The 10,142-nt window shown below is 38.8% G+C and overlaps 1 protein-coding gene across 1 annotated transcript; it reads left to right on the forward strand.

The window, feature by feature from the left end:
* The first annotated feature begins 1,700 nt into the window (after window positions 1-1,700).
* Window positions 1,701-9,853, forward strand: LOC121416333 (E3 ubiquitin-protein ligase TRIM23-like). The gene is made up of 3 exons (XM_041609900.1): window positions 1,701-2,000; window positions 6,682-8,621; window positions 8,957-9,853. Exons 2-3 carry the CDS (start codon window positions 6,757-6,759, stop codon window positions 9,114-9,116), a joined length of 2,025 nt encoding a protein of 674 aa, XP_041465834.1. The 5' UTR covers window positions 1,701-2,000; window positions 6,682-6,756; the 3' UTR covers window positions 9,117-9,853.
* The last annotated feature ends 289 nt before the right edge of the window (window positions 9,854-10,142 follow it).

Genomic DNA, 10,142 nt, shown 5'->3' on the forward strand with positions numbered 1-10,142 from the left:
TACGGTATCTTTTATCCCTAAATAGCAAAAGGAAATCTCTCTTCTCATAGAAGTATAACTTCTCAGTTCAATGAATATTTACATCAACTATATCATATACAACATCAATACACTGATCCTGGCTATTACTCTTGTTCAGTTCACAAGCCATATATCACATAACTATCAGTTTAGAATATATGGGAATCGTCATTGCCATTGAGCGTATAAACCAACAATTCTTCCATAATAAAATATCTCATTTAGTAACATTTAATTACTTCATCTTTATATCATCACTTCATGTTTAGTTGGTTTCACAAAGTTTTCATTTATGAAATATGATTTACTATACAATACAACAAAGCATTTAATATTCTTTGCACTTTAGTGTTCAATACTCCAACATTAATCATAAGCAAAATAATTACTGAATTTCTGTTTTCTTTGAAAACACTAAGTTTTGCTTTTAATTACAATAATTAATTATACCAATAAAATAGTGAACTTACAGTTCTTTGGAACAGTCGTGCCTGGTGAGATGAGGGCAGATGTGGTGGCTTTACCTGGCCTGTGCTGCCTGGATCCAGCCTGCCAACGATGGGGATTAAGACTCCGCTGTGCCTGCACTACACAGCCTGCAACATACACCCAAAGTAATGGCCTACGAGAACCACACCCTCACACTCCGAGTTAAGACCAAATGTGGAAGGGTCTTCCTCTCCCGAGAATCAAACGATTTCTGATTTGCTTTTACTCAAACACCACTCCATCTTGACTCTCACAAAGACAAAGTCATTAACATTCTCAATATTCCTCTGCTTTACTCTTCCACGCTGAACATATCCAATTAAAACTACTTAACTATCCAAGCTTTAATTTCACCTATTCAAAACTCCCATCTCAAACATTCTCAACAGTCTTTTCCTCTCATACATAAAAACAAACATCTATAGAATTTTAGAGCCCCATTGAACTTAACTAAATATATCAAGTTAAATGACCCAATGCTCATGACCTAAGCTTGTCAAGAAGTCAAAGTAAAATTCTAATCCTTACACCCCAGCGGGTTTGATCACTTACTTGAAGATACAGTTGATTGACTCTGGGGCTATGACAAGAGTCAACCACCCAAATTCCTTTTATTATATACAAGCTGAATGGTTACTAGGGGTTAACACTAAATAGACTTCCAGTCGCATTGTGACAGCGACATACCCTTTGGGAAAACGTAAGACGTCTAACAGTAGATACTTAATTGACTTAAAACGCCATAACTCGTGTTGTCACTACGTGACACTGCAATATTTTGTTAATATAAATGTATATTATCTTTAGTTACAATTATGGAAACATCATATATATAATAATTATAATGAAAACAATAATTATGACATTTTACAGAGCGCTTAATGCGTTTGACATATTATTTTGTATTTTTTTTCATTGGTCACTATCGTAAATTGTATTCATACTCGCTTACTGTATTCATTATCTTTTGAAATCGCTTGATTGCGTCAATAATATCAATAATGTCAGAATTGAATTCCAAAGAAACAAAAGCTCACGGACCACCAGTGCACAATCAAACAAGCACGCAGTGCGCTATATTGCGCAATGTGAACAGGGCCAGGGGAATTCCCTCGCCATGGCCCTCCTGTTAGCGCGCGCGTGCACGTGATAGTAGTTGTATGTCATGTTCAGGTTGTGAAAACGTATTCAGTGTATTCTTGTTGTACGAGCCTGCGCCTGAGGTCGAGGATCCTTGGTAATCACCTCGGTCCTCGCCATTGTCATACGTAAATGAATGGGTGTACTTTTTGCCAGTTACTTCAGTTACTTACTCCCACGATATTCCCAAAGTAAACATTATAACAGAGGTCTTCCGAAAAGTTCCCTGCACCGCAAAGAGAAGCATTCTCCATGCATGTTTAGTTGCTGTTTGAGCTTCGATGTGAAACAACGTACGCATAGCGGACCAGGCCTAAAGTACAGTCAGTGCTTGCAGTTGCACAACAGAGGTAAACCGCCATTTTATTGATGGGTAGTACTGTATGTCACGTCATTTTGCTATGCAACTATAATCACTGTTTATTAATTGGATCATGGAACTATAGGTCCATACATGGACATGGCTCTAAACGGACTGTTAATAGCCAATAAGGCATGGCCGTATATATATACGCATTTGTTTTGTTTCTGTTTTTTCGGGGGAGGGGAGGGGGGGGGGGCAAGCCGTGTTTGTATTTTCTAAAGTGAAACTGAAAGATATCGTTATCGTGCACACCTTTGGTGAATTTCGTGAGATTTTTCAGTAAAAAAATGTAAGTTTTCAAAGCGCAGTTCTCCCACACTTCTTACGGCCATGTCCGTATAGGCATAGGCGCGGGGGGCACTTCCATTGACGAATTAATATCATGCGTGACCCCCCCCCACAAAAAAGAAACACGTAAACAGGATCTCTTTTTCACAAACAAACAAACACTAAACAAAATATATATATATGTTTCGCTAGGAAACCTACGTGTTGACGGTGTCCAATTTGCGAGGGCCCATAACAAGACTAATATGCTTGATGTACTTCTTGCCCCAACACTACGTGTTTATAGGGTCCGATTTGAGCGTGGTGTGTGGGTGGTTCTCGACCCAATGAAAGTAAATTAAAGGTAAAGCCGATCGTCAATCCGGGGAATTCTTGTCAAGGGTGCCGTTTTGTTTACGATAGGGTTTCACACGCTAATACGTTAAGTGGTGCTTTTCAGATCTTGGAAATATTTGTTTACGGTGCTTTTCGAATCCCCATGGTCCATGGTCATGCATGGTACCCCATGGTACCATCCACGGAGGATTATCTATTGTTACTGGGGGAGCTGTGACAACGCTCAGCACCCCCAGTAACAATAGAATAATCCTCTGTGGGTAGGTCCATGAACCACCCCCCCCCCCTCCATCGGCTTGCCAAAAAAAGAGGGGGAATGTGAAAAAGAGGAAGAAAGGAAGAGAAACGTAGTGGGGAAAGAAGAAATTATTGTAAATTATATTATGCTATAGTATGTTATATTCAGAAATATTTTTTCATAACTTTATGTTGCATAATTTGCTCTGGGCCTATTATGTTCATCGTTCTTGATACTTGTAATCGCATTGTCTGTTTAACGAGAGATATAATAATTTTGTACTCGAACATGTTTTCAGGTGAATAAACACCAAATATATTTCCTCGCACTTCCAGTTATTACTGTTTTATGTAGAACTCTAATGACATATGCTTGTTTATCATGACTACTTAAAGTGATTGCCCCCTTTTGAGGTCTTAATATAAGTGGATTGGTGAAATATGTCTGCTCTACATGAATTCCTAAAATCAGTCCTTAAAATGTCCCTTTTACTGATCTGAGTATAATTTTTTTTCAGCTCGCGCTTCGTGCTTGCATGATCTGGTTAGTGAAATACGTAGTCTATAGTGAATTCTTATGCAAGCCTTAGAATGTCCCTTTTCAGGTCTGAATTTCCTAAATTTTCTTAGATTTTCAGCACGCGCTTAGCGCTCGCAATATTTGTTTACTATTTATTGAGATGCGTATTATAATCATGATTATAATGACTACAAAAAGTGCTTCACGTTTTTAGATGTAATTCAAACAAAATAAGCAAGCGCTTGACAAACACAGATGATTATTGTGAGATATGTGTACTCTTAATGGATCCCTAAAAACAGTCCTTAAAATGTCCCTGTTTGGGGTCAATTTATACAAAAAATTCAGCTCGCGCTTCAAATTTCCAAATTCAATTCGGTTTTATCAAAATATACTCATCAAAAGGTCCGAAAGCTAATAATGTGAGCTCACAATAAAAAGCATAAAATATGACAGATGAAATAAGCATGTAACATGCAGTGATCATAATACAACAATTACAAAGAAAATGTTCTAAAAATGCATTAACATAAAAAAAAAGTGAAATTAAAAGTACAGGTGCATGTAAGGAAACACATCGAATTAAGGACAGAAAAAACCGAACTGGCATACAAAGTTAAAGTCAATATTGTATGTTTACACTATTAGTCACAACTCTCCGATGAACCACCTCCCGCCAAAACCAGAGAACAATCGATTCGGTATTCGCGCTCGCATTGTTTTGTAGCGAGACGTACGTATCATGATTACAAAAAATTATAATGTCCCTTTTTAAATCTGAATATCAAAAATTTTCATTTCGCGCTTCGCGCTCGCATTGTGTGATCAGTGAGATACATATCCGTTTAATCAGGGAAGTGTATAACACTTCCCTGCGTTCACTAAGTGACCCTCAATTTTTCCTGGTGCCCCCATGCCGTGACCCACAGTACGCCACTGCACTCGTCAATGGAAGTGCCCCCCCTCGAGGTATATGAGTATTTTTTTTAAGCAGGAAGCGCGTCAGAATAATCGAACTTGTACAATTGACTTATCTTGGGGTCTATTGTATAGGTACACTCCATGAGGGAATTCATGCAGATGTTGCCTTGACGTGGTTGATCGTTCGAATTGTATTTATTGGCAGTTTACCAATGATAGAATGGGGGAAAATCATATCATTTGTATAGGCGTTCAGTGCCAATGTCACGCAGGAATACATCGTCACTTCGCTGTGACACGGCAAATGAGGAGGAAGGGGGGGGGGGGGGCAATGCAGTACTGTTCAGCGATTTTAGACTTATTATTAGGCATATTCATGCATGACAGTGAACATGTACTAAATGGGGAGGGGGGGGGGGCTTGTGTATATCTATCAGTCTCGGTGCAGGGATAGCAAAACTTCATTCTGTTTGTCAAAATTGTATTTCAGGAACAATTTCGTTTAATTAAATCTCCTTTCAGGAAATATATTGGCAGTGCAGACGCCCCCCTCCCCCAATTTTTCCCCGTGGGAAAACCCCACCATTACATCCGTGCTAGACACAAGGCATTGTCATTTTAGGTGGGAGATTGTTATGTGACCTCCTTTACTGCAACGTGGGTGCAGTTATTACCTTATAGATAACTATTGTAACTCAGAAATCGTATGAAATATTTCCCATTCATGGGATGTAAACAAACAGATTGCCGAGAACATTTTATTCATGTCGAGTCGGAAATAGATGATATTCCATACAGCTGTGTGTTTTTTTTTGGTAGTTTTGATTGCGCCTCATTGGCAATGACTGCATGAATCAATTGGGAGTTTACTTCCTTAACCACTCTGCGTTGGCTCTTTCCACAAAAACCCAGAAATCAATATAGCTATACAGGCCTACACACATAAAGACGACCTGTGACTTTGCCCTCCATTTACCATTTAAAATCTCCGCTCACACAATGCCATCATTATTACGCGCTGTAATTCGTTAAAGTTAAATACTAAAGCACACATTCTGCTTATTTAAATATTGGGTAACTCGTTGTTTGAAATTCCTCTATATTTATAACTAATCTTACGCAACCTCCTGAACTTAAAGGGATGGTCCGGGCTGAAGATATTTATATTTAAATGAATAGAGTAATATTCACAGATCAAAATGCTGGAAATCTCATCAAAATTTGATACAAAGTAACGAAGTTATTGAATTTTAAAGTTCATCAACATTTTGTGAAAACAGTTATATGCACATCGTCATGAATATTCATTAGGTGGGCTGATGTCACATCCCCACTTCCCTTTTCTTATGTTAAAACATGAAATAATAAATTTTTTGGTAGAAATTTTTTGAATAAACCTAACTTTTACATAGTAAAATACAAAAGAACAAGTGGGGAATGACATCAGCCCACCTAATGAATATTCATAAAAAAGACATGCCTAGAACTGTTTCACCGGAATAATGAAAATATTTAAAATTAAAAAATCTTTTTAATTTTTATCCGATTTTGATCAAATTTTCATCATTTTGCTTTGTGAATTTTTCTCCATTTATTAAGATATAAATATCTCCAGCCTGGACCATCCCTTTAACTGCTCGGTGAGTTGAAGAATATTAGGTCAGCGCTATATATCTGAAGCGACCGTATACTCCCATTATTTTCAAGTTGTCAGGGAAAATTGGAGAGAAATGAAAGGAGAAAAAAAGAAGAAAAAAGAATGTTACTTTTAGGAAAGGTCTGGGACGTTCAACTATATTCTCTTGTTATTTTGCAGCTTTAAAAAAACATGTTACATTTAGGTCGTTGGCTCAAAATATCCAGGCGCTTTCCTTATATTAATGAGTTAAGGATGCATCTTGATTAACTCGCTATTTTCATGATGGTTTCATAAAAACGATATTTCATTATGGTTAGGGATATAATCTTTTCCCAGAAAACTTGTTCAGTTATCTTTTACAAAGATCGAACACGCATATACATAGACTTACAAGTAAAAATATGACAGGTTGTAGCCGCAAAGGCCAACTGACTTTATTCTAATTAATAATTTTCGTCTTTATAAAAATGCCAATATTCCGTCGTCCTATGGCTCGGTCACTTTTCTCCCTCGATCGCTTTTGAATATTATTTTTTTTATTGTGTCTTCACCCCCCCCCCCCGAAATAAATTTCTGGGTTTGCCATGCCATGACAAGACTCTTTACAAAAATACATGCTACAGCGAAAAAAAAAACTCCGGGGGAAGATTGCGAAGGCAATGAATGGTGGGGAAAACCCGGAAGATGTAATATTGTTTCCTTTGTTTTGTGCTGTTTATCTTACAGATTGGTGCGTTATCCCGCTATTCTTAATGTACAGGGCTGTCGTTGGGAACATTCCGGTTCAGCTACAGTGAGGCAATGGCCGATTCAAAGCTTATAACTGCGATCGGTGAGGAACTAGAATGCCCTGTGTGTGCCGAATACTTCACCGATGCATGCTTCCTATCCTGCATGCATTCATTCTGTAGATCATGTCTAGTCAAGTGCGACAAGACGTATGGACGCGGCGGCAAGGCTTCAATGAATTGTCCACTGTGTAGGAAAGTGACGCTACTGGGAAAGAATGGCGTAGCTGGACTGTCGACAGACTACACCAGCAACAAACTGGTAGCGCGCCTCAAGGAAAGCATCAAAGAACGTGAAGCTGGATACTCCAAGAAGGATGCTATGACATGCCAGAACTGCCGGGATGGAGTCGTCGTTTCCTACTGTCTATCCTGCTGTCATTTCATATGTGCCAACTGCCATTCGATTCATTCAAAAATGATAGCTATGAAAATGCATGAAGTAATTCCTCTCAAGGATCTACGCAAAGGCAATGTGACGGTGTTGCGTACAGAGAACCCTCAGTTCTGCAGCGTACATCGGTTGGACACCATATGCTTTTGCTACACTTGTCAACGCTACCAATGTGAGATTTGCTGTATGTTGGATCGGAATCGCGAAGGACATAGCTGCACAGAGCCTAGTCACAATCAAGATTCGGAGTCGATCGTCAAGAAGAAGAAAGCAGTTATTGAGAAGGCGGTGGAAAGATTATCCCAAAAAAGGAGTTCACTTGAAGAGCAGCAAGGGGAAGTCAAGCGAATGAGGGCCAGCATCAAAAGACATTACGGCGCAATGAAGGACCAGCTAAAGAGTACCCTCGACTTGAGGATTCGAACAGTTACGAGGGTCATGACTGAAAAGCATGATGACCTTGTGAAGGTAATAGAAGACGATCAACAAGTCATGCTTGCCAAAATAGCATCAGTGGACGAAAGCTTGGGGCATACGGAGTCTAGGACCTTGGAAGCCAAGTCGATTGGAGACAATGCACTCAAAGACGGACAGCATGCTGAAATAGCTGCAGTAAATGACTACCTCAAGAGTGTCGTTTCTAGTTTAGAAGAGGACAAAACACCTGAAAATGCTCTGAAACAAATCAAGCAATATGCTGACAAGGTCAAGCTTAACCCCGTCCCAGCTGATGAAAATGTCGAATCTCTTGCTTCCCTTGGTGACATTTTCCGCCCTCATGTTTGGGAAGATATTGAGGTGTCTGGGGTTTTTCTTGAAGACACCCTTAAAGCGATGTGCTATAATGCTTCACTTGAGTCCTTTGTTGCTTCCTCAAAAGACTCACTGAGTAAAATCTCCCTTGATGGAGAAGCAAGCCACATTTTCACGTTTGAATATGGACTTTCTGTGCAGGACATAGCCTTCGGTAAAGATGGAACTACTAGCTACGTACTGTTTGATGACAATCGTGTAAGGTTGTTCAAAAACCAGTCATGGGGCAAGTATTCTGGTGTGATAGAAGTGCCTCAAAAAGGCAGAGATTGTACCCTGTCTTCTTTGTCCATCAATGAGAATGGCGTTGTGGTAGTAGGGGACCAAGCTGCACGGACAATTGTCGGGTGCTCTCGGGCTGTTTTCAGCAGGATGACAGACATCTCCCCGATCAAAATGACATTCACCAGTAATGGGGAGCTTGCAGTTGTGTGCCGTAACATAGGAAGGATTGATGATAACAGCTCTAGCCGATGGAATGAAGCAGGTGTGTCTGTGAAGATATTTGGTATGAATGACCGGAAGGAGAATATTCTCGAGCAGAACAACTGGCAGGCTGCGGCTGTTGCGTCTAGGGCAGAGTATGATAACAAGGCTGGACGGTTCTTTGCCTTGGGGATATACTTAATGGGGGATGGACGTCAACTTGCATCTTTAGCTGAATACGACGGGTGAGTTTCTTACTCAAATTACATCGTTACAGATGTAAAAGCTTTTGAATAAATAATACATTTAGTTGGATATTTTTTTCTAATTGGGTTTGTGTTAAACTGAGATTATGTGGCTTTATACTAACGAAATTCAAAGCTACTGACATTTTTTTTCTTGTTCGAGTAATTACTTATGATTCCTAAATGTTTACATTGATATACCTCAGGGGACATAGGCGAAATAGCCCATCAGAATTATAAATTATTGATTCCTTGCTTAAAAAAGGATAAACACATTGGCAAATGATTTGTGTTGATTGTTTTTAATGACTACAGTAACTTTCTTCCCTCTTCAGGTTCGGCACGAAGCACGATGTAGTCTTTGAGGACAAGGTTCTGCCGTCCAACCTAGCTGTTGCTCCCCTTCTAGCTGCGGACGATGAGGGTAAGACCATTGCTGTATACACTGGTTCTAACATGTGGATCTACAGAAAACGTGACTTCAGCTCCATCTAGGTCTGGTAGTACTAACCCATCATGGATGCAATGCGGTCCTCGTGTTTCCAGATTTTTCATGGATTTGATATAAATCCCAATGGAATTCTAGATCTTAATTGAATATCAAAGGATTATTTAAATCGTACAAGATTTGAAAAATTCTGAAGGATTCACATATAAACCAGGTTTTAGATTCATTTAGTTTGAAGATTTATTCTAAAATCTGAAAAATGTAACTCTTCCTTTGAGATCTGAAAATTAATCTTTAGGATTCAATTAAAATCCAGAATTCGAGTGGTCATTAACAACAGTATATATTAGATATGTGCATACAAATAGTCATACACTGTATAAGCAGTTATGTAGTTTCGAAAGATCATGTAATAGACCGAGAAGTAGTGTATGGATATCATCACTGGGTTTGAAATATCGGGGAATTCCATATTTCCCTTTTCTAAGAAAAGCTGCCTGAATGTATCGCGTGCAGACAATTGCGTGTTAAAACCAGGCAATATAAACAAGAATAATGGCAACGAAATTACTCAATCACAAGTACATGTACATATCGTGCAAAAAAAAATCCAAAGATCTAATGTCAGTACAATATGTAATGATGATTTTTATTTTTTTTTCACTGCTTTCAGTAATGTGGATATCAAAATGTTTCTTTTTTACTATGTGTTTTTGTTTTTACTGTTCATTAATTTAATCAAGATTTATCTACCATATTGGCAGCTTTACATGTAGGTAGCAAAGACACTGCATTGATCCAACTCAACAGCCCCCCCCCCCATTTTCTAGAGCAGTATATCATGAAAACAGCCAATTCAGCACTGGTCTATCATTGCGTGACTGTGCTCTTTCTGAGTAGGAAAACCATGACCACGTAATGACGCATTCATTCAGTTCGTATTCCCACAATCACTTTGTATCGAATTTTATATTAATCCTGGTATTATTATCTGTATTATCTTTTATAGTCACGTGTAAGATAAGTACATGGAAGATCCTGGTAGAAAGGGTGGGATTGGGCAGGTCAGATTA

Source organism: Lytechinus variegatus, chromosome 5 (assembly GCF_018143015.1).
Source record: "Lytechinus variegatus isolate NC3 chromosome 5, Lvar_3.0, whole genome shotgun sequence".
In the NCBI taxonomy this organism is placed as follows: domain Eukaryota; kingdom Metazoa; phylum Echinodermata; class Echinoidea; order Temnopleuroida; family Toxopneustidae; genus Lytechinus; species Lytechinus variegatus.

Coding starts and splice junctions, on each gene's coding strand:
- LOC121416333 (XM_041609900.1), top strand. CDS start 6,757: ATGGCCGATTCAAAGCTTATAACTGCGATCGGTGAGGAACTAGAATGC. Junction 8,622..8,956: donor TCTTTAGCTGAATACGACGG/GTGAGTTTCTTA, acceptor TTCCCTCTTCAG/GTTCGGCACGAAGCACGATG.